General features: G+C 47.1%; 1 protein-coding gene across 7 annotated transcripts in view; it reads right to left on the bottom strand.

Annotated features, from left to right (window-relative positions):
• Positions 1–24,660, bottom strand: part of TBC1D5 (TBC1 domain family member 5) — a 2,783,701-nt gene that overhangs the window by 1,335,401 nt on the left and 1,423,640 nt on the right. For all 7 annotated transcript variants that reach the window (XM_069648897.1, XM_069648892.1, XM_069648893.1 and 4 more), the window contains one exon: positions 11,367–11,433. In XM_069648897.1, coding sequence (XP_069504998.1) covers positions 11,367–11,433 — 67 coding nt within the window. The remainder of the gene's footprint in view (positions 1–11,366; positions 11,434–24,660) is intronic.

Below are 24,660 nucleotides of genomic sequence, written 5' to 3'. Positions count from 1 at the left end.
AAAGGCGAGTCTAGGATTTGCAACCATATGAAGAGAGAACCAAAGCAATCTTCAATGACAGAGTACCTGGCAGGATAGTATAACAGGGTGACTGTGAACAAGAAAGTAGTAGTAAAATGAGAAACCCACAATTAAAAACACAGAAAAGGCAAAAGCCTGGGACTCGCATCTGAATAGAGAGCCAAAGCATACTTTATAGCTGCAGTACCTGGCAGTATGGTGTACCAGGTTGACTGTGAAACCAAGAAGACGACAGGAATCTTTATAGTCACAGTATTTGGGGGAAACAAGAGAAGTTGTCTGTGGAAATGTACTGGGGTGGAGATGTACTGGGAAGAAACTAGGGGAAGGGAAGCAGAGCCCTTCTTGTTGCTGCTGTTGTTTCGTGGATACCTTTGGAACACAAAGAAGGAAGACCCTCACTCAACATGCAGAGGGTGAGACAACCTGGGGAGTAAGGTTGTCCTTTCTTTTGAAGTTTATTTGTTGCACAATTTTGGAACGTTGTTTTGTAAGCTGCAGAGGAACTTTGAGACTAAAGAAGATACCCTTTTCACATTAGTTTGAGTTCTTAGCGTGAGGGTTGGAAACAGGATTTTTGACACAACGGTGGACTTATTTCTTTGGACTATCCTGACAGATTCCTTAGAATATTTTGTCGAGGCAGGGCAACCCCTCTTGATATTAGGGACAGAAAGTTATTTCGCCAACTCTCATTTATTTAATAAAAGTCTTTGATAACAATCAAGCCACCCGTGTGTCAGTCTCCTCCTTCCATACCCTTACAACTGCCTAAACAGATATAACTCAGCTGCTCGTCGTCTGGATGCTTGTCCAAATGAAATATGTCTGCCCTCGGTCCAAATACCTACTCTAACCCTACCACTAGTCTACAAAAGAGTAAAGCATCTGAATGAAAATGGTACCAGGAGAATGGCTCCCTTCTCCTGGTGAACTGGCTCAGTCTTCTCATCAATGTCAGGCTCTAGTTTCTGATTCAACAAAGAGTATGGTCAGGAGAATGACACCCTTCTCCTGACCCACCTTGCACAGCCTTGAGGGCTGCCTTGGGATATTCTTTGACACTCGTCCTCAAAAGCCTCTTCACAACTTCCCATGGGCTTCTGAAAGTTTACTTTACAGTTTTAGTACTTCATCCCTATATTTTGATGTTATGAAGATTATCTCCAGATAGCTATTGTTGTCTAGGAACCTCTTTAATCTTACTTGGTTTATCACTGTGACGAGGGAGATTCCTCCCAATGCACTCTCTTTTTTTTTTTTTAGACCTTTGGATATCACTACTGTGACGGGGGTGATCACTCCCAACAGTCTGTTGACTCTTGGTTCTCTGGGTATCACTAATGTGACAAGGGAGATTACTCCCAAAGCAACTTTCACTCTGTCTTTTTAGTAATTACTGTGACAAGGGAGATTAATTCAGATGCAACGTCCCTCTCTGCTATCCCCGTACCCCACCTGGTTTCCCCCGCAGTTCCCGTTAACTTGTTTATGTTGGGAACACGTGTCCACTTCTTATTGTGTGGTTTTATGGTCACTTGTCACTTCCTTCTGGTTCGACCGAGTGGCTCTGGGGATGGGGGGGCTTGGCGTCGTCGTTGTACTGAGTGATCCACCTCCCAGAGGTCACTCTACCAACTTGACTTCCATGGCACTTGAGTGAGTCGACTCTGTGCTGGCTCACGGGATTCATCCCCGGCTCAAACTTCCCAGGCTTTGCTGGCTACTTTTCAGCTTATCTCTCTTCTTCCCTCAGTCCTTTCTCAGTATCTCTCTCTCCTAGCTGGGCCCACCCCAGCGCGGTGTCATAGTCTTTTAGTTGTTTGCATGATGTACACTTCATGCCTCCTCGTGGCCACCTCTTGCCAGTGCTCTTATAAAAAGGTGTGCCATCCATCGTGCTTGTTGTTCTTCGTCTTAGTGGTCTCAAGGAAGGAAGGGAGGGAGACAGTAACAAACAGCAGTACTTTCAGTTGCACTCTCTGCAGAGTTTAGGACTTTTATGGTTGCAAAGGCAATAGGGAGTTGCTTCATGGAACGGGAATCCTTATCCCCATGAGGAAAGTCTCTCCCTGTGAGGTCCCACTTTTCTCCACCTGTAGCGGGACTATTGGATAGTGGACTCACCTCCCCAGACTCGCAGGGATTGGCTCCCCTCTGGGGAGAAGTGACAAGATCTCACACCTCCCAGTAATGTCTCAATAAGGTGTCCCTCCTTGACCCAACCAAATTACCCCCTCCTCCCCGGTCTTCCTTTCTCACAGTTTGTGTCTGGTTTGTTTTCAGATGATAAACTGCACCTTCTTTTAAACATGTTTCTTACAATAACATTATATTGTGAATCTTCAAGGTATCCCTAGAAAGCCATCTACGATGAAATGGGGAAATTCTTTTATATTCCAAGAGCGAATCATTAGCCCATTCTGTGTATTTGTGCCAAGGACGAAGGCAATTTGGCTGCAAAATGGAGCCAGAGCCGGAACTAGTCATTACTCGTAGCAGGTTTCTCCTTAACTGGCGATACTACAGTTACTTTCTTTCTCCAGATCTCGCAAAATTACAATGAATTGTAATGTCATCCTCTTACCTTTCTCAGGAAGACCTCTAAACAATCGCAATGTGTGATATTACAAGGCATTTAAAGTGCGCTAGAACTTTACATTTACAAATAGGGTTACAAAAATCCTTGGAATCAAGGCCACTGGACTCAGACTAAAAAATTAGGGAGTTCATACAAAAGATGAAGCATTTGAGATGTGCTAAATGGATCATCAGATACATTCTCGTACAAAAGATCTTCCTAGTCCAAAATCTTACTGGACTTCAAATGAATCTCTATTGATGGGGAGTATTTCTTTTCTACCCTGCGTATGAGACTAGGATTGAACACAGATGCACGATGGATCCCCATTCAGTAACTCATGGAGCTCGCATTCTTTCTATCAACAGGAGCTTGGCCTTCATGTTCCTCGGATCACAATCACCGGTTTCTTTTCAGGGGATGGCAGATTGACAATCAATCTTTGATGTTTTTCCTTTTCTCTTTGAACCTTTATTTTCACTTTATTTTGCTGTTTTTTAAAACATTTCTCTGGTTTCCACGAACATAAGTGTTTCTTAAATAAGACTAGTCCTTCATTGATGACAGCAATTTTGTGGATGAACCACTTGTATCCACATCCTGAACTTTCAGCACACTTTTAGGGCATTGAACACTACAATTCCCCACCACATTTCCATGTCCAGAATTACTAAAGAAGCACATTTCCAAAGCCCTGCTGGTTTTAAGCGGGGTGGGCAGATAAAGACTGCCACCCTTCAGCACTCTGCTAATGATTTGTGTATATAACCAAGGGAAGGTTGGTTAAATACACAAGTGAACATTCTGTCCTCCCCACCACTCCCACTCTTTTCTCCTCCCTCTTCCCTGTCACACCTCAAGAGGTTTCTAGAGAAGTTTGGTCTATGAAAGCCTCTTCCAAACAGGTGGCCCTTGCCCCTCCAAAACCATGAAGGACAGCATTGACGCTCTAGCTCCAGCCTTGGCAGTCCTCTGCAACCTGTCATTGCAATTGGAGGTTCCCCACTTCCCTCAAGCATTCTCTTGTGCACCCTCTTCTCAAAAGACCTTCTGCCGACCCTTCTATTCCAGCAATCTATCGCCCGATCTGTCGCAGCTTAACCTCCACTCTGAATCTGTTGGTTGTCTTCATGACCATCAGTCTGGCTTTAGAAAATCCAGAGGCACGGAAACTTCTCTTCTGAACACCCATGAAGACCTGCTCTCAAACCTTGACTCTAACTCTCCCTCTGTCCTCATTCTTCTTGACCTCTCCTCTGCTTTCGATAGGGTAAACCACAACATCCTGATCTCTTGTCTCTGTGATACCCTGGGCATCACAGATCAGGCCTTGCGTGGCTAGCGTCCTTTCTCTCTGTCTTTCCCAGGTGGAACTTGGGTCCTTTCTCTCGGATATCACGCCCTCTACTTGTCAAATCTATCCCCCTGGTTTTTCAATGTCTACAAGGTCCCCCTGGCTCACAATATCTCTGTCTTCACCTCCAACTTTCAGTGTTATGCAGATGACACAGCTCTCCTTCAGGCTACCCTCGGCCTCTTCCCCCTCCTCACTCACTCACTCACTCCTGAATGTCTGTCCGCAATTCAGTCCTGGTGTGCTGCCAAGGATCTCTGCCAGTAAGACAGATATCGTCCTCATTGGTACCCCTGCACCCGCTTTCCCACTTTCACCCCGAACGGCCTCCCTTGGTCCTGCACCCTCACCCACCAGTGAGGCAAAACCTCTGGGGGTCATCTTCGACTCCACTCTCTCCTTCTCTCACATTTCTGACATCTCCAAAAAGTCCCACTACCAGATGCACCTCAGACATTTTTTCACGCCTTTCTCACTTTCCCCGAGAGGCCGTCTACAGAGCCCTGGTTCCATCCAGACTGGAATACTGCAACAGTCTCTCAATCTTCCTACTTCTACTCTCCGACCACTTCAACTTATCCAGAACAGAACCGCAAGATTTATCCTTGGCCTCAAGCACAGGGACTGCATCTTTCTCAGCGCTGAAATCCCTCCACTGGCACTCTGTGGCTGCAAGGATCAAGTTCAAGTCCATCTGCATAGTCCACAAGGCTTTCTGGGGCCGGAGCACACACTATCTACAATGCTCTCCTCCTAAATACTCTCCTTCTAGAGCTCTTTGCTCGGCTTCCTCCAACTCTCTGCGGGTGAGCCACTTCTCCAAACAGAGATTTTGGGTTAGATCTTTATCCTCTGCAGGTGCCTCCCTCTGGAACAGCCTTCCTGCCTCTCTCCGTCTTGAGCCGGACCTCCTTAAGTTACAAGACTTTCCCTCTTCTCCTCCTCTTTCTCTCTTCCTCGCTAACCTCCTTTCTCTTCTCTCCAGCTTCCTTCCTACTGCCCAACCTGCTCAGTTTCGCTGACTGGTCGCCTGTGGCACCTCCAGAGCCCCACAGGTCCCAGGCTCCCCACCGGTCGTGCACTTATCTCAGGGCCTCTGCACTCTGCTCGCACTACTGCACTCGTAATATGTTCCATGAGAGTGGAAACCTCTCTGCACTTGACCCAGGCACCTTCTGGACTGGGCACACTTGTCCCTCTCCCCCTCACTTCCTGTCAGCACCCTTGCACTAGTAGAAACGTCCCAGGCCTAGTACTCTACTTATTTTTTGTTAGATCATTTGGAAACTTCAAGGCCTTAGAATGACTACTGTATTCCCTTGTTCCCTTCCTGCTTTGAAGCACTTGTGTATAAGCGCTTTACAAAGAAACAATTACAAAAAGGTTGAACCCCTTCCAGATAATCATTCTGCTTCTTGCCATCATAGGAAACACCACAGTAGTTTCACTAGAGGTGTAAAAAAAAAGTGCAAAGCCCTCAGGGAGCATGGCGCCGGGCTGATGCAAAAGGAAAGTCATTGATCAAATCAACAGAACGAACAATAGCATTGTTAGAGCCTCCTTCCCTGCAGCTCTCTGGCCGGCCTCTCTGGGCCCTCTTCCTGCTCCTACCTGCAAGGCAAAAAACCTCGGGGTCATCTTCGACTCCACACACTCCTTCTCTCCTCACATATCCGACGTCTCTAAGAAGTCACACTACCAGCTACACCTCCTCAGAGGTATCCTTCCTTTCCTCTCCTTCCCCCAGAAGCTCACTGTCTCTAGAGCCCTGGTTCTCTCGAAGCTGGACTACTATAACAGCCTCTATCTAAATCTGCCCGCCTCTACTCTCCGCCCTTTGCAACTCATCCAGAACAGGACTGCGAGACTTGTCCTTGGCCTCAAGCCCAGGGACCGTATCTCCCCAGGACTGAAATCACTACACTGGCTCCCAGTGACTGCGAGGATCAAGTTCAAAACCCTCTGCATTGTCTACAAGGCCATCTGGGGCCTTAGGCCAAAATATCTTCAACTCTCTCTTCCTAAATATCTTCCTTCTCGAGCTCTTCGCTCATCCGCCTCTAACTCCCTCAGGGTCAGCCGCTTCTCCAAACAACGAGTTGGGGGCAGATCTCTCTCCGCTGCAGGGGCCTTCCTCTGGAACAGCCTTTCTGCCTCCCTGAAACTTGAAGAGAACCATCTCCGGTTCCGGAAGAACCTCAAAACCTTCCTCTTTGCCTCCGCTTTCTCTCCCCCTCTCCCCTGCTAATACTACTGAAACTGCACTGAATCTGCAACTGTTCTCGGTCCTTGGCCCTGCAACCGTTCTTTTATCCTTGGCCCAGCCACTCTCCCCTGCACTGCCTCCCCGGCAACCTCTGCACAGCGGGACTGGGTCTGTATCCCTACAGCCCCCCCTTCCCAGCACTTGTCTGCACTTGCCACCAGCTGGCCCTTGTTATGTATCCTGTATGCTGTATGCTAATAACCCTGTACTGCACTTTCCCCTCTCCCTTTCCCCCCATGCACTTTTCCCATCCCCTCTACCCTTGCACTTGGCAATCTGAATGACACCTGGACTAGTAGGATCGTTGTCTGTCTCCCCTTGTTCCCCCCCCCCTGCATCGTCGCGCCTTGAAACACTTGTGTATAGGCGTGTTACAAATGCCATATTATATCATATATAGGGTGACCAGACGTCCAGGTTTTCCTGGGACAGGTCCGGGGAAATCACCCCCTGTCCCGGGGACCCGGGTTTTTTTTTTTTTCCAAACCCCGTCCGGGGTTTTGCTGCGCGGGTGTCTGGTGTCCCGATTTTCGGACGACACCGCTCCGATGCTGCAGTATGAGCCTGCGCTGCAGTGCGCAGGCTCATACTTTCACTTTCTCTGCGCCCAAGCCCCGCCCAAGCCGGAAACACAGCCACACAGCCTATAGAGGCGCTCCAGGACCTCGAGACTTCCTGCAACGTCAGCTTGTGACGTTGCAGGAAGCGCGACTTGCGACGTGTTTGGGGGAAGTTATGGGACCCCTGGCAATACATAAAAGCCTCGACCACAAACGCTTCATTCTTTTTCTTCCGTGGCTGTCGCAGCATCATTCTTCTATCTTCTTCCGTGAGTTTGACTTTGAGTTTCTAGCAGCATTCGTTTTCTTTTCCTTCATGACTGCTGTCTGGATTCCATCGCCTGAGCGTTCGAAGAGCATTATTCTCGTGGACCTGCTTCCTGCTCCAGCCTGCAGCACATCCCTTCACGCCACCAGCTTCACATCAGTCGATCCTCTTGCATCCAGCTTGTTTATGACCCTCATCCCTGCTGCAACACACCCACATCGTCCTGGAATATCCAACAGGTAAGGAAATGAAATGTGATTTGCAGGTTACTCATTTTGCATCCATCTGGTAGCGGAGCAGTTCCTCTGTACATGTTCTTTAAGAATACTTGCCAACCCTACTTATTTATTTGTATGATTTATTTTTACATTTGTACAGCGCACAGACAGGCCTTGGCCATTGCAGCGCTGTTACTTGCACACAACTTAGTTACAGTTTCCATGTTGTGCTGTTTGATGGGTTGTGTATATTAGAATGCTCCAGTGGTGCCAACAATATGTCTTGTGTTTTCCTGTGATGTAATTGTTATGCAAGCCAACGTGCTGAGTGTTATTACGTGGAGGGCACTACAATGGGGCTGGCTGGGTTGTACTATGGCATGGAAGTTTGTGCTCGCATTAAGAGTAAAGCCAACATGTGTGTTCTCAGAGGGGGGCATACAACATTTGTTTACTGGTGTCAAAGGCAACATGATTAATGTTCTTACATGGGGAGCATTTGTGCAACCCACAAGGCAAGCTTTCCTTGACATGTAACATTTTACTGGTGTTAGGAGGCAACTACAACCTGAGTTCTTATATGGGGACAGGGGGCATTGTGCAGCCAGCAAGGACAAGTTTTCAATGGTGGCGTGGCTTTTATTTCTAAACTCAGCCGCTCCTGTCTCTGGGACAGAACAAACCTCCTGCCTTCTGTCCTCAACATTTTTTGTTTATATGAAGAGAGCATGTGTAGGCTTTATGCTTGCCTGTAAATGCTTGCCCAGTTCCCTCCTGCAATTCAGGCACCACTCTACTCTCATTTTGTTTTTTTGGCAAATGCCAATGCTGTGCCCTTTGTTGCACCTGTATAAGTCACAAACACATTTGAGGATTTATTGACTTTCCAGGTATACTACTACAACCGTAGTTCAGTCATCAAAATATTTTTGTTGTTGTTGCGCGAGATGTAGTTCACCATATCACGTTGACTGACATTACTTTTTTCTTCAAGCTTTATCTAGAAACACTAGCTAGGTAGCTACCAAAGATGCCCAAGAGGAGATGTACCGCCACTGAAGAGACGCAAACGTCATTCCCTTTCCTGAGCAAGGTTGCGAGGAGGGACAGTGAAGTGTATTGCAAGCACTGCAGATGCTCTTTTTCTATTGCCCATGGTGGAAAAAGAGATATTAAGGAGCACATGCAAACCAAAAAGCACACATTTTGGTTATCTGCAGCCAGCAGCAGCAATATCACAGTTTTTTGGGAAGGCTGTTCCTGGGGACACAGACCTCAGTAGGGCTGCTGCTGAGGGCACTTTTGCCTATCACCTTGCAAAGCACAACCACAGCTTTAGATCAATGGACTGCACATCCTCATTGATAAGGAAATTGTATGATGAGAAATGTACCTGTGCCCGTACAAAAGCAGAAGCATTAACATCCAAAGTGCTGGCGCCTTTAGCTATGGAGGTTCTCCAGCGTGATTTGAGTAATGTTACCTGTCTATCAGTTTCGGTTGATGCATCGAACAGAAAAGAGGTGAAGCTCATCCCAATTGTACTCCGATATTTCCAGGACCTTGAGGGGGTGAAAGTTAAGATTTTGGAGTTCACCTCGGTCCCTGGGGAAACCTCATTAATATTATTTGGGGAACTGCTTCAAGCCCTGGAGAAAAACAATCTAAAGGAAAAGGTAATTGCCTTTTGTGCGGATAACACAAACACAAACTTTGGTGGGAAAGCAAGAGCAGGGAAAAACAATGTTTTTTGTAAGTTGAAGGAGGCAATCCCTGAAAATAAACTAATTGGTGTGGGGTGTGCAGCACACATTGTGCATAATGCAGTGCAAACTGCTGCTGATGGGCTCCCCTTGGATATAGAATCCTTCATATTGAAAGTGTATAAATACTTCCACATCTATACTGTTAGAACAGAACAATTAAAGGAATTTTGTGAATTTGTGGAGATAGACTACCAGAGCCTTCTTGGCACCAGTAACACATGCTGGCTGTCCCTATTGCCAGCTCTTGACAGGGTGCTCCAACTGTACCCAGCCCTGAAGTCATACTTTTTCTCACAGGAAAAAAACCCTACAGCCATTGCCAAGTTTTTGCAGAACCCTATTGGTGGGGCGTGGCTCTGTTTCCTGCAGAACCAGCTAGTCCTGTTTAATGATACGATTAAGGTTCTTGAAAAGCAAAACTCAAATGCTATTGATGTTGGCCAAAGATCGATGAGGCTGAAGGAGAAAATGATAGGGCGGCGTGATACATGTTTTCTGAGTAACAAAGTAAAAGGCCTCCTAAATGACCTCCGTGAACAAAGGCAACTAAATGAAACCCAATTCAACGAATATGTGTACTCTTTTTATGACTGCTGTGTAAAGTACCTAGAAGAATGGTGCGCTCACTTCACAGAACTGAACGTTTTTTCCTGGGTCCTCCTAAACAGTGTCCCTGTTTGGGGAGATGTAGAGGGCTCCCTACAATTTGTGCAGTCTACATCAGGAAGGCTCAAACTCGATGACACACAGCTTTTTGATGAGCTGCGCTGTGTGCGTAATTACACAGCTTGCAGGCTGGTCCAGTGGAACGAGCAAAAAAAGTCTGCAGATGAACGGTGGGTGGAGGTTTTCACCTATTTTTCACAGCAGAACATAACAATAAAAATGGTCCAGTTTGTCTTGTGCTTGCCCGGCACAAATGCGCCAGTGGAAAGAATATTTTCAATTAGGAACAATACATGGACCGATGAACGAAACCGAATGGACATTGAGACTTTGAAATCCATATTAGTTACTAGGGTTAATTTCAGCCTGAGCTGCTCCGAGTTCCATAGCAGGCTACAGAAAGACAAAATGGTGCTACAAAGAATTCATTCATCAGCAAAGTACTCAGAATAGTAATAAAACGTGTACAGCAATTCTCTTGCTTTTTATCTTCACTGTTTTCAATCTTCACTGTTTTCATTCTTTGCAATAAAAGCATAGTTCTTTTCATCACCAAAAACCTTTTCGGGGGAAATAATTCCACAATGAAGTTTGTCATACGCATGTGGGGTGCATTACTTTTGTGCCATTCTATGAAGCAAGGGGTCCAGCAGTCTTCATAAAGTGTGTACAATTGTGAAAATGCTTGCTTTAATCTCACAGCGAAATATTGTTGGGTTGACAATAACCCCAGTCCACTGCAGTGCTCTACCTGTACAGGTGGATCCCCAAGAATTCACTCTAAAAACAGAAAACCGTGCCACATAGTGGTTTCACAGGTATGTGTACATTAATCCAGCATTTGATCTGCTGTGGCTGCCCCCAAACTTCAATGTCAGTGCTATGTTTGTAGTCCCTCTTTTGTCTTTATCAGTGCTACGATATGTAGTCCTACTTTTGTGTCAGAGACCCGCAAAATTGTAGTCCTACTTCTATGTCGGTGGCCTGTCCTGTCCTGGGTTTTTATTTTGAAAATCTGGTCACCCTAATCATATATCATATCATCCAAACTTCTGCCTGCAGTGCCTTAAGGCAAGGAGACGTTCTCCTTTTTGAAATTCGACATCATGTCTAGATTTCTTTTGTGTGCTTTATACATAGCGTGAAATCAGCCTAAAGGTACCAAGAAAGCTGACCAGCATAAATCAATGTCCACATGTCACAAGGTTTACAGCAATCCATAGAACATTCAGAGCCCATTTAAACTAAAACATCTTTCAGGACACATTAGTTGCAGACCCTTTGGGCGGCGATCCTGAACTTCAGTAGCGGAAGGGAATCACAGTGGCCTAACTCGGATTTCCGGAGCTGTAACCGTTTTTTTCTGCGGCCAGCATTAGCAAGGTCGCCTTTGGCTCTAGTGCCTTAGGACATTCTAGGCTCGAATGTGTGGGAGTCCCACAGCCAGTCACGTGGGCCAGCGTTTGCCTCTAATTCATGAAAGGACCTTATGCTCACTTCCTGGGGCGGAAGCGCTTTAGGGCACCCGCTCACCCTTTCCCAGTAGCAGATGAAAAGGCCAGGCCCTCCTGTACACGTCACTGGAGTCCCTCACTCCCTCTAACCCACATATGGGGACATTGGGGCTGGAGAGTAACACGTGCAGCGAGAGGGTTAGCCGACATACCTGTAGGAAAGGAATGTCCCTCCGGTGTCTACGGCTGGGTTAGTCCGTCTGTCCTCCACTGCTTCTCCTAATAAAACACAAAAAATGAAAGATTTTTTTTATTTTTAAACTGGTTTCAACTTGCAGCATCATATACACGAGCCGACATGCCCCGGAAGAACTTGGACAAGGAGGGCATGGCTAACAGGGTCCTCAGACTGCTTTGGAGATGTGAGGGGAGGGCTGACTATGTTACCACTGCTTAAGTGTCATGGGAGCTGGAGTGGGGGGAAAAGATGGCGATGCCTAGTCTAGCAAAATCCCAGGCAGTGGTTAAACCCATGTCTGTCCATTTGCAGCATCACCTCATGGGGGTGGGGGGGCGGTAATGTTGCAATGTTGATATCCTGATGTGTTTTTTCTTGGAAATAGTGGTGAAAGTGTTAAGATACCTCCTTGATTCAAAGGGATTAAGCTGGCAAGATAGCTCGGTGAGTACAGAAATCACTGTAGCACTGGGTCCGAACCGAAAGTCACACGGCTGCGCCCTGGAATACTTTTAAGGTTGGCAAGGTGTGTAAGAACGGAGTGGTGTCATAATCACACCCATTAGGTGATTATGTGCACACTGTTACAGTTCAGGGGGGCATGTATAGAGTCATATTTAATCTTAGGGTCCAGTGGGTGGGTGTCGGGGGGGGGGGGGCGGTGTTGGGATTGTGTAACTTTGCATTTATATGAACAAAAATAGCACGAGAAAAAAAACGATGTGTGAAGATCCGAAAATCAATATATAACACAGCATCACGTGCAAAACAAACTTTGTACATATCATGGTCATACTATCATCATCATCCATGCAAAAGCACAGTTAAGATAGGCCAATGTATTCGGTCATTTCAAATATTTGTTACAGCCAACAGATGTTTCGCAAATAGGATTAGGCGGTTAAGAAGCGGTTTATCCAGAAGTGGTTGTGGCTGCTTCCACAACAATAGGGGTCAGCTGCCTAAAATCCAACAACACGTTCTTTCAATGTGGGATAGATGAACCTTCCTGGTTATAGTGTTGCTATGAAGGCGGCTGCGTGCCATGGCCAGCCTAAAATAGCCCACACACCAGGTCAGGAAAACCTCTGCCATCACCACGTAGCAAGCCTGGATGAAGCCAGCGTTGTGCATAACACGCGTCACCTCTTGGCAGTAACAGACATATGAAATGACAGATACATTGAACTGGTGAATAGATCTCATCTCTTCCGTGAGCCATTTCAAATGCCAAAGGGCAACCAGTATCAAATATGCGCAGACAAGGTTTTCAAAGTTTTGGCTCGAATGCAAGTCTACGAAACAAATGTGACTTCTAATCTCAAGGGAAGAGAAGAGAAGTAAACAAACCCCCTCTCCACTGCCAAGCACTGGTAGGATAATCAACATGGAGGACTAGCAAAGCTATGCCAATAAATAACTTATAATGGCTGAGGTGTACAACATCTTGTCAAAATTCGCCTACGTGGCGAGTTCTTAAACAACCACGGATAGCTGTGATTTGGCAAGCACAATAAAATACGTGCTCCTGTTCCAGTATTTCTTCAAATGGTTTCGACCACACCGCTACATAATGCTTCAGCCAATTTCCATTGCAGAGCCTATGGCTTCGGAGTTCTTGTGGGCGTGGGTCCTAGACTCCACTTGCTTGTGTGGCTTTCCCTTCTGATAAACTTGGTTCACTCTCCTGTGAAGTACTATCGTGCGACTCAAGGTAAGCCAACGCCTCTTCCCCTTGGTTAGGGTCCCAGACTGTGTATTCTTGATTTGGATCTTCACCACCTTCTCGGGCCCGAGCGCGTTCCCAGCCACGTGCGTACCTTTCCTCCTGGTTCTTCCCTGGCGTCTGCTATCAGCTGTGTCGCTTCCCTGAACATTTTGGTTACTCCCTAGGCTGAGGTGGCTCCCCAGCGGTTCACTTCCTTCGGGTGACACGGGTCTCCTGCCTCGCGCTGTCCCGCCATAAGGAATACCTGCAGCTTCTCTTGGTGGGGCTGTCAAGTGGTTCTCCGACTCTGGACCGACCCTATAGCTTCCTGCTCCCTTCTCGGTGCCATGGTCCGATCACTGAGTGTCCAACACACCCATATACATCCAGACTTCTTTCTAATCAATTACCAGGTCAAGGAATCGTCTCTATAACCTCCCTTCGGTCAAACGTGCTGAAACTTCTGAAACAACGGGCCACAAAACTAGAGAAAAGTTTGCTAGACAATTTTACAGATGTCAGGGCCATGTTCCCAGACACAAACAACTTTTAGTAAAAAGAGGAAGTGGACATCGGAGAGCAGTGCCTTGAAATTAACCGTGGTTGCATGGAACCAGTTTGTACTTTTTGGTGAGCTCCATGTAGACCATCAGTGTGGAGTAAAGAGCCTGTCACAGGGCAATGACGGGAGAAGCCATCTCTGTGTTAAAAATTAATGCCGTCTCATACAAAGGGCATTTATCCAAAATCTTAGTAAGCAGATAACGCTCTTGAGGTTTCTGCAGTAACCCAAAGCCCAGTACAGCCACCACTTCATCAATAACCTTCCTGCACTGGGCATTAGGGTGCCCATAGGCAAATGCTGGCTGCATCTCGAGATCAGGAGACATGGCAAGGCCGCTGGCATCATGAAGATCTGTTGTCAATTGTAAAATATCGGCCGCGTCTGCAATACAGTCTGCTCCCGAAAGGGTTTGCAGGACATGAGGGATGGTATCCCCTTCTTCTCCAGAGATAGCCTCCATGGACAGGAAGAACTCGGTCCTAGACTCTGGGGAGTAGTCAATCGCTTGCGACGGGCGGGGTAAAATTGCGTGCAAATCACGGCCATCCGTACTGAAGCATCTCATTGATCCTAGTGTTGGCTATCAGAACCGGTGTAGTCCAGCTGGAGAACGTACAAGTATCCCCTTGAAGTCTCTACCGACAAACAGGAGACACTACTGCTGAGGCCGAAGGCTTTTTAAAAAAAATTGCGAGCATCTGATTTTTAAATTCCTTTGAATGTTCTCTAGAAGCATGCATGGAAGGAAAAGAAGCCTCGTCTCATTGGCGTTGGAAGAGTGCCCATTTGTATTCCTCTTGAACATATGCCTTCTCTTCTTGCAAGGGTTGGGGAAGGAAGATGAGTGCTGTGATTCGTTGCAGGCGTGAAAAACCTTTTTCGCCTGTTTAGGTCTACTGCACTCCCTCTAATCTAGATTCTCTGCGGTAGGCTCCTCCATCTCTACATCGAAGACTTCGGATGAGAAGAGGCCAGAAACCTTCAGCGGGGACGACCGTAGCGCCCCATTCCCTGATGCCTTGGGGTTCATTGAATGACAGGAGTCGCGTTGGTCAACACCATGGCACCCTGAGACACAGCACACACATTAGTGCGTGGGTCAGGGATGGGCAGGAGTTGCCATACCAACAGCGCTTAAACCCTGAAGGCTTGGGACCAGGCATAAGAGCACTGAACCATTTTACCAATGAGTGTTCACGGAAAAACAATGCGGAAAAAAGGAACTGGGGTAACGGGACTAGTGTGCTACATCAGAGACGGTGTTCGATAAGCTACACTACGACCCTGGTGAAACGTTTCCTGTAACAGCTTACACTGGAGGATTTCTATATGGATGAGGAAAGTTTGAAATTATGCAATCCATTAGAAAAACAATATACTAAATGCAGCTCTCTACACTGCAAGCGCTTAATGCCAAGCACCTTCACTGGAAAAATGAAAACCGTAAAAACAAAATTTAAAAAAGACATCAGAAAAGTTGCTTTATTTAGAACAATTCAACACTGTAACTGAACTATTGCCCGATTTAGTCCAACACTTCTCTATAAGCAAATTGTAACAGACCATAAGCAGCCTGGCTGGCGAGTATAAAGGGATCCATTTCTCACAAGCAAATGGTAACGGACCATAAGCAGCCTGGCTGGCGAGTATAAAGGGATCCATTTCTCACAAGCAAATGGTAACGGACCATAAGCTGCCTGGCTGGCGAGTATAAAGGGATCCATTTCTCACAGGCAAACGGTAACAGACCATAAGCAGCCTGGCTGGCGAGTATAAAGGGATCCATTTCTCACATGCAAACGGTAACGGACCACAAGCAGCCTGGCTGGCGAGCAGAAATGGATCCATTTATCACAAGCAAATGGTAACGGACCATAAGCAGCCTGGCTGGCGAGTAGAACGAGATCCATTTCTCACAAGCAAATGGTAACGGACCATAAGCAGCCTGGCTTGCGAGTAGAACGGGATCCATTTCTCACATGCAAACGGTAACGGACCACAAGCAGCCTGACTGGCGAGTAGAAATGGATCCATTTATCACAAGCAAATGGTAACGGACCATAAGCAGCCTGGCTGGCGAGTATAAAGGGATCCATTTCTCACAAGCAAATGGTAACGGACCATAAGCAGCCTGGCTGGCGAGTAGAACGGGATCCATTTCTCACATGCAAACGGTAACGGACCACAAGCAGCCTGACTGGCGAGTAGAAATGGATCCATTTATCACAAGCAAATGGTAACGGACCATAAGCAGCCTGGCTGGCGAGTATAAAGGGATCCATTTCTCACAAGCAAATGGTAACGGACCATAAGCACCCTGGCTGGCGAGTAGAAAGGGATCCATTTATCACAAGCAAATGGTAACGGACCATAAGCAGCCTGGCTGGCGAGTATAAAGGGATCCATTTCTCACATGCAAACGGTAACGGACCATAAGCAGCCTGGCTGGCGAGTATAAAGGGATCCATTTCTCACATGCAATTGGTAACGGACCATAAGCAGCCTGGCTGGCGAGTAGAAATGGATCCATTTATCACATGCAAACGGTAACGGACCACAAGCAGCCTGGCTGGCGAGCAGAACGGGATCCATTTATCACAAGCAAACGGTAACGGACCACAAGCAGCCTGACTGGCGAGTAGAAAGGGATCCATTTATCACAAGCAAACGGTAACGGACCACAAGCAGCCTGGCTGGCGAGTAGAAAGGGATCCATTTCTCACATGCAAACGGTAACGGACTATAAGCAGCCTGGCTGGCGAGTAGAACGGGATCCATTTCTCACATGCAAATGGTAACGGACCATAAGCAGCCTGGCTGGCGAGTATAAAGGGATCCATTTCTCACATGCAAACGGTAACGGACCACAAGCAGCCTGACTGGCGAGTAGAACGGGATCCATTTCTCACAAGCAAATGGTAACGGACCATAAGCAGCCTGGCTGGCGAGTATAAAGGGATCCATTTCTCACATGCAAACGGTAACGGACCACAAGCAGCCTGACTGGCGAGTAGAAATGGATCCATTTATCACAAGCAAATGGTAACGGACCATAAGCAGCCTGGCTGGCGAGTAGAACGGGATCCATTTCTCACAAGCAAATGGTAACGGACCATAAGCAGCCTGGCTGGCGAGTAGAACGGGATCCATTTCTCACATGCAAACGGTAACGGACCACAAGCAGCCTGACTGGTGAGTAGAAAGGGATCCATTTATCACAAGCAAATGGTAACGGACCATAAGCAGCCTGGCTGGCGAGTATAAAGGGATCCATTTCTCACATGCAAATGGTAACGGACCATAAGCAGCCTGGCTGGCGAGTAGAAAGGGATCCATTTCTCACATGCAAACGGTAACGGACCATAAGCAGCCTGGCTGGCGAGTAGAAAGGGATCCATTTATCACATGCAAACGGTAACGGACCACAGGCAGCCTGACTGGCGAGTTGAACGGGATCCATTTCTCACATGCAAACGGTAACGGACCACAAGCAGCCTGAGTGGCGAGTAGAAATGGATCCATTTATCACAAGCAAATGGTAACGGACCACAAGCAGCCTGGCTGGAGATCGTGACAATGGTAGAGTGAACTGTCACTACGCTCAGGTGGAAGGAGAATGTGGATGAAGTGGAGCTCTGGTGGGAAGAGATCGAGGGTGGCCGGAAGTGCTGGAGCACTGACTGCTGACCTTGTAATGAGGGGGAAAAGTGCTGCCCAAGTCTTTGCTCTCTTTTCCAGAGTCGCCAGAGAAGCCACAGCTAGGCAAAGGGACCAACTGGAGAATACTAACCCATCGGCACCCCATGCATTGATTCAGCAGTGGCAGAGCCAAACAGGGAAGAAAGCCCCAGCAAAGGAAGAATCGGAGAGCCCACAGGGTTTCCTAGATGCCATGCCATGCTCCTCAGCCTGGATCTGTAGTATTAAGGAGGCAGGGGAGCGCCAGCACAGGAGGAACCAGAGAGCCTGTGTGGATTCCCTAGGTGCCGGGCAGCACTCCCCACCCACGATTAGCATAGCTGTAGCACAGACAGGTCAGTCTGGACCACCAGGGAGTTACAATGGAGCAGAAAGTGCTCCATCAGACAGTCTGAGCTGCCCCATAACCGCAGTGCGGGCCTCCATCATTGCAACACAGTGGTCCTGCATGGAAAAAGGGGGTAAAATGTAACCCGATCCTGGGCGGGAAAGACAGGGCCAGATGGGCCAGGGTTAGCAAACCAATCAGAGAATGAGGTGGAGGATAAGAGCCAATAGGAAATTGTGTATTGTTCGGGTAAGGTCAGAGAAAGAGGTGGTTGCAAGCCAAGAGGCCAGCAAGAGGAACGATGGTAGATTTTAGGAAAAGGTGAGGTATTGGTTGGAGGGATCAAATGGTACTGAGTGGTGAGTGTGCGTGCATGACTAGTGAGTGAGACTGCCAGAGGGAGTGAGTGGAGTGGGAAGTGCTGTGGGAGTGGAAGGAGTGTTACTGGGGAGAAGGTGAAGTAGTAGCAGTGTGAAGGAGGAAGTAGTGTGAAAGAGGGTGTGCTAGTGTGAATGAGGGAGTAGTAATATGAAGGAGGAAATAGTAATATGGAGGTCGGATTAGTAGAATGGACGAGGGAGTAGTAGCGTGGAGGAGGAAGTAGTAGTGGAGAGGAGGGAGTAGTGGTGGGGCGGAGGTAGTAGCTGTGGAAAAGGGGGAGTAATAGAGCAGAGGAGGTGGTGGTAGTAGTAGTGTGGGGAATGGAGTAGTAGTCTAGAGGAAGGTAGAATAGGAAGGTGGAGTAGCAATGTGGAGGGGTGGAGTAGTAGTGTGGGGGAAGGAGAAATAACATCGAAGGGTGGAGGCAAGTGAAAGAAGGAGTGAAAGATCGAGGAGGAAGACACAGGAGTAGGAGGAGTGAAGGTGGGTTGAGTTGGGAGTAGGATAGTAGTGAGAGGAGAACATCGGACAGAGAGATAGAGGAATACGTGGGTGTGTTAGGATGAAGGCACAGTCTGGCAGTGTGTCTGAAAGGCACACCCTGGAATCCATTGTAGGCAATTAACAAGATTCATATTGTAGGGTCAGTCCAAGAAGTTCCTGACGGAGTGTAAACAGATAAGGCATTGATCTTTACGTCTTCCCTCGTAGCAAGTCAGAACCTTGACAGAAGGTAGAAACCAGTGGCATATACTAAACTGGAGAGTAAGGATGCCTGGGTTAGGGAGGAATTGGTGCTTTTAGATGAGTGCAAGAGGGACACTGTAGAGGCCTGATCAAAAGTTCAATAAAAAAAAATGCAACCATCCCTATTATTCTTATTAGTATTCTTTGAGCCATCAACGACACTGCTTATAGGAGAACATGAATTGCATGGAGCTCTGATGGGAGGAGATTATGGACAGGGTGGGTGGTTAGAGGAGCGGGATTAGGATGGGCATAATGTGGATATCATGTGGGAAGAAAGCAGGGATGGTGTGACTATCTGCTGGAATGACATACGTATGACACGAATGTGGAGGCCTGCTGGGAGGTGAAAAGTAATTGTGTGCAGTCTGGATGAATAGGAGGACATAGAAAGGGCACGGTAGTGGAGATAGAGTAGGGATGTTGGGTGGTGGAAAAGGCAATGGGTTGCAGATGCGCTGAGAGAAGAGGGGTGGTGTGGCAGCATGCTGGCACGAAGAGAAGAATGGAATGGGGGACAGAAGGGGCCACGTTCATTGTATTGTATTGTATGAGCATTTGTAGAGCGTGGACTAAGACCAAACAGCATCTAGGTGCCCAGCAACACAAATAGGGTAGAAAAAAAAAACAGCTGAGCAAGTCACCTCAAGGCAAGTTTTCAGATTTCTGCAATACTGAAGATCAGTAAACTCACAGAGGGACAGAGGAAGCAAATTCCAAAAGGTAGGAGCCAGGACTGAAAAGGAACATCCCCCGGTTTGAGCCGTGCAGTAGTTCGGGATCTTCAGTAGGATTTGTGAAGAAGATCGCTGAATTCGAACTGGCTTGTATAAAATCTGATTAGAGTACAGATATTCTGCTCCAGTAGCCGCGCCAGAGAGTTCTGCAGAACCTACAGGCGCCGAAGCAAGAAGGCAGGTTACCCCAAGTGGATGCCATTGCGGTAGTCCCCAGACCCCATGATGGAAGTAGTAACCACCTTGGTACGGAACTCAGTAGGAAGAAATGGCAGAATTTGCTTTAATACTTTGAGTTTAACAAAGCCCATTTGGCAAACTAAGAAAATGTGCGCTTCTCTGGAGCCACTGGAAAGAAGTTTAATTCCAAGACTTTTTACAACTTCCACAGATGGGGGACAGGGTCCCAAGGAGGGAGGCCTGTATTTGGCACCCCATTGGGACCCAGAAACTGGAGAGACCACCGCCAACACCACTGTTATCACCATTGAGTTTTAGCCTGTTTGTAACCATCCAATCCCCAATGGAAGACAAACGGTTCCACAGTTTGGAGGGAGGATTCACCACTGGAGCATATAGATGAAAAAGGATCTGCGTATCATCTGCATAGCTGTAAAACCACACTAATGCTCAGCAATTAGGTCGCCAGCGAACGCAGATCCAGGTTGAACAGGAGATGGGACAGGGCAGAGCCCTGAGGGACACTGCAGGTCAGTGCCACTGGAGAAGATTTGAACGGAGGCAGTGGCACTGACTGAACCAGTCAGACAAGAATGATCTGAAATTATGGAGCAGGTAACCTACAATCCCAATTCTCTCCAGACCTTGCAATCAAATGTCAAGGTCAACAGTATCAAAAGCTGTGGAGAGGTCGAGGAGAATCAAAACTCCAAACTCTCCACAATCCTGACACGAGGCAATGTCATCCAGGATGGAAATCATCACAGACTCGGTATGAGGGCGGAAGCTGGATTTAAACGAATGAAGGAGGCAATTGGATTCTAAAAACCTGGAAAATTGTGGGGTGACAATAGTCTCCATCAACTTCATGAAAGCAGGCAAAATGGAGATAGGCTGATACATTTCCAGAAAGGTGGGCATCAAATAAGCAATTTCTTAAGCAGGGAGAGACAATAGCATGTTTAAGTGAGGTGGGAATCATGCCAGCTAGAATGGAATGATGTAACCAAGGCGAAAGCCACCTCAGGAACAGTCTGGATGACTTTCAAGGGAATCGGATCAATAGGAGATGCTGACCTAGGTTTTAGAAGAGAAGTGGAGAGTGAAAGGAGACTAGGAAGTGTGTGGTGGTATGCTGGGGGAGGGAATTTGGAATATTTGAATTTAGTAAAGGTGATGACTGGATTGGTTTCCTGTAGAGTAAGAGGTCTAGGGTAGTGCCTGAAGATGCGGTCATGAACAATCCATCAAATGCTAGAAGTATCATACTCCTCATCCAATACAATAAAAGAGACAATATGCCTTGTATCCCTGGAGGAAATACCCAGAGCCACTAAGTGCTTAAGAGGGACACACACTGTATTTCTTTGCCACCCAGATCTAGAGGCAGAGGGTTTTGTGTGTTAGAGGTGACACACTTGGTATCCGTTTGTCAATCCCTTGAACCATAATTAAATGCTAGAGGTGGCAGCTTCTGCAGCCCTGTGATAATATCCTAAGTCAATTAGTGATAGTGATAAGTCTCTGCTTAGCTGACCTAATAACAAACAGTTCAGTGTGCCAGGTGTGGGGAGTCAAATAAAAGCCGGACACAATGTTTTTGGTTAAAGACATTTATTTAATAAAAATGGGACTTGAAAATGCCTTGCTGGCCCTATTCTAAAGAGTAAGTCCCCCTACCTAGAAACCAAAAACTAAGTATCTGTTTGTCAGGATGTCAGTAACTGAACAGCCGTCTTTGTGTCCAAAAAGTCCTATCCTGAACCTCACACTATAAACAAAACCAATGGGTGAAAGGAAATGTCTAACCTGATGTTGAAAAAATATTTCTAATCCAAAAATATAAGAATGACTCCAGTGAAAATGTTTTCCAAGGTAAATACCCTTTGATACAGAGGGTGGTCCCCATCCCCAGGATTCTAAATAGGATGTCAAACATGTCTCTTTAGCTAACAGTTCCTGTGTGTCTTCACTGCACTAACAAAGTTCTTGTTTAAGCAATATGTTCTCTAACAGTCTTTCTGTAGAAATTCTCGTAACTTGGCAGATCGCCTGGTATTCTCCCAGGCCATGAATCTTTATACAATTTCAGCTGCCTGAGCACTCGCCTGCCAGGAATTCTTGTGTTTCACAGTTCTTTTTTTATACCACAATAGTATATACTGTGAGGTGCTTGGTATATTTGTTTATGGTAACATAAGCTTTAACCTTGCACTCACATTGGCATCTCATTCATCTGTACTTGATTGGAGTTTGCCTTTCTACATTGCCTTGTCTGCATTCAAACATTATTCTTATTGGGTGCTGAATTTATACTTTGACTTGACGACATTCAAAGAAACTTTAGATATTTTCTGCATCAACAATTTTGTACTATGCTCGCACCTCTGCGGTGTGGTTCCTTAACCCGCTTTCCATTTTGGAGTGTCCAGACGTTCTTCCAGCATCCTGAGCAGCACTGCAGTCACACGCCGGCTTTCCTTTTCGGCCCAGACTGTAGAACGCTTCCCTTCGCACGCTGTGACATCCAGGAGCTCTTGCGCAGCTTCCACCGTCCCCACAGCCCTTCTTGCACGCAGATGGCATTTCTCCTCTTTTCCCGGCGGCCTTCTCCATTCCACCACACCTGCCTGTGTGCCTCACATTCGTGAGCCTCAGCATGGGGTACACCGTCTTCCACTGCACTGCTCGCTCCAATAGTGAGGATGAAATCTTTAAATATCCTACAAACTGAAGACTTGGAAAAACTTGCCAGCATGTTGTACTTCGACCTCCCATCACACTGCACAAACTCACTCCTCCTCCTCCTCCTCAACTCAGTACCTGGATGTCTATGGGAGTTGGAGTCCATGGATGTCATTGGACTTTTAATTCTTAGATGGTTTGCTTTCTGATATTTCACATAAAGACACATCAGAAACAAAAAGGTGTTATGTGCGAGTTGTAGGTGTTTGGGTCAAAGGTGGTGGCCTGACCAGAGTAGTGTAGAGAAAAGGTTTCTTGACTTTCGCTAGCTATAAGTGGGAACCGTTACCGGACAATAGGACATTAAGTTCTTGGGTGTTAGAGGGTCTTCCTCATGGGAAGGGGGGAATACTGTGTCTCAGCTGATGCAGTCATGACGTCTCCCCGGGAGTTGCCTCCTCCTATGTGATCCTTCCTCGTACAGCCAGCCCCGGGGTCAGGATTAGGCAGCGGCTACCATCCCCGTGCCACATGGGAGGAGGTTCCCACCGGGGAATCCGTGAGGACTTCACTGAATTCATCACACAGGTCCCAGAGGCCATAAGGCACTACAGGTGAAAGGTTGAGTCAATAAGTTCTCCATTGGTGCATGTTACACTAGATTCTTTATCTGTGTGAAATATGCTGTCTGGGCAGCCTTTTGGCAGAATACAACCCCACAACCCCAACACTGACACACATTAAGGCTTTACATTTGGATGAGCCATGTATTATGAAACTAGACATGGTTCTTGATAGTGGTGATTTCTAAATGGATCTTCTTCCATAGTTCCGAGACCCGAGTAGAGACTGATCTACCACTGTCAGTGGGGAAGATGCGACACGCTAATGCACGATTTTGATGGGGATGCCATGTGAAAACACATATGTCAGATAGTGTGACAGACTGCATGCTTCTGAAAGATTTGAAGGAAGTCCTTCAAATTGGGAAACAGTGTAGGATTCCCATGGTCGAAATGTCTCCGTTTTAGGAGCAGCCATCTAAAAATGTAGAACAAGACAGACAGTGAGTCTCAAAATACATAGTCCAGTCTTGGCATGACCATCGCGGCCTGGTCATGCATGGAAAGGTGGAGTAGATGTGAGGAGGTCCCGTGCCTGAACCTGGGAACCAAGTAAGGTGGCCAAAGGGGTTGCTGGTCTAGGATGAGGATCCCAGATCAACATCGGTATCACTGGTTCCCCTCAGTAAGGCAGTCCCAAGAAAACACACACGCACCAATAACACCTTAGCAAGAGAGTCAGCTGGAAGCACCTGGAGGATAACCACAATCATAGGACCGGTGCTCTTATAGAGCTATTCCAAGCAGTCCCAAACAACTGGCTCAGGAATTCAAGCCTTTTGGCTCCAGAGAATGGGGGTGCAACAATCTGAATTCATCGAGGAGTGTTTCTTGCTCTGGCACAGCTACAGAAGGAAACATTTCAGAGTATGAATTAGACTAGCGAAGACCACGGGTGTCCCATGGATAGAGAGCTGCACACAAACTGATTTAAAAGAAACGTGCACATGTCCACATCGTGAAGATTATGAATTTACCATTTCTTTGGAACGAAAATGTTACATTGACACCGAACAGCTTCACTTGCTTAGCGGAGTAAGAACCTTTGAGGAGAGCGCTCTGGCAGCTAACAGAGTGTTAGGAGAAGGAGTCAGTGGGAAATGTAGGTTATATATAAGGAGGTAGGGAGAGCTCTTAACACTGGCGTGTAATATTCAGGAGATTGGAATGAGGCCGTTAGCACAGTCTGGAAGAGGCGTGTTGTGCAGAGATGGGAGGGGCAGAAGTGTTTGAAGAAGAGTGGCTTGATTGGTTAGGGTGGCATAGGAGAGGACCATCAATAGTCAAAGGGAAGCAGACAGATTCCCTTACTAGTCAGCACAACCAGAGCGGTACCCGAGAACCAGGCCGGTCTAGGGTAGACAGTAGAAGTGAGAAGGAACAAGGTACTGATGCTCCACCAGGGGGCAGGGATGATGCAGCGGGGGCCGGGAGGAAGGACCTAGATCCTAGTGTAGAGAGGGAGTCCTCTGATCAGGATACCTCACATCCTGCTACCTGGCTCCTGGATGGGCTTGCCCATGAGGTGGAAGGTGCAACCCTTCAGCCTGCCCGCTGAAAGTTAGAGACCTTTGCCAAGCACAGACACTGTGCCCCAGAGGGTGCCCACCACGGA

Source organism: Ambystoma mexicanum, chromosome 2q (assembly GCF_040938575.1).
Source record: "Ambystoma mexicanum isolate Mex_15411 chromosome 2q, UKY_AmexF1_1, whole genome shotgun sequence".
Classification (NCBI taxonomy): Eukaryota; Metazoa; Chordata; class Amphibia; order Caudata; family Ambystomatidae; genus Ambystoma; species Ambystoma mexicanum.
Note: the sequence above shows the minus strand (reverse complement) of the source record. Positions and strands in the feature narration are given on the sequence as shown.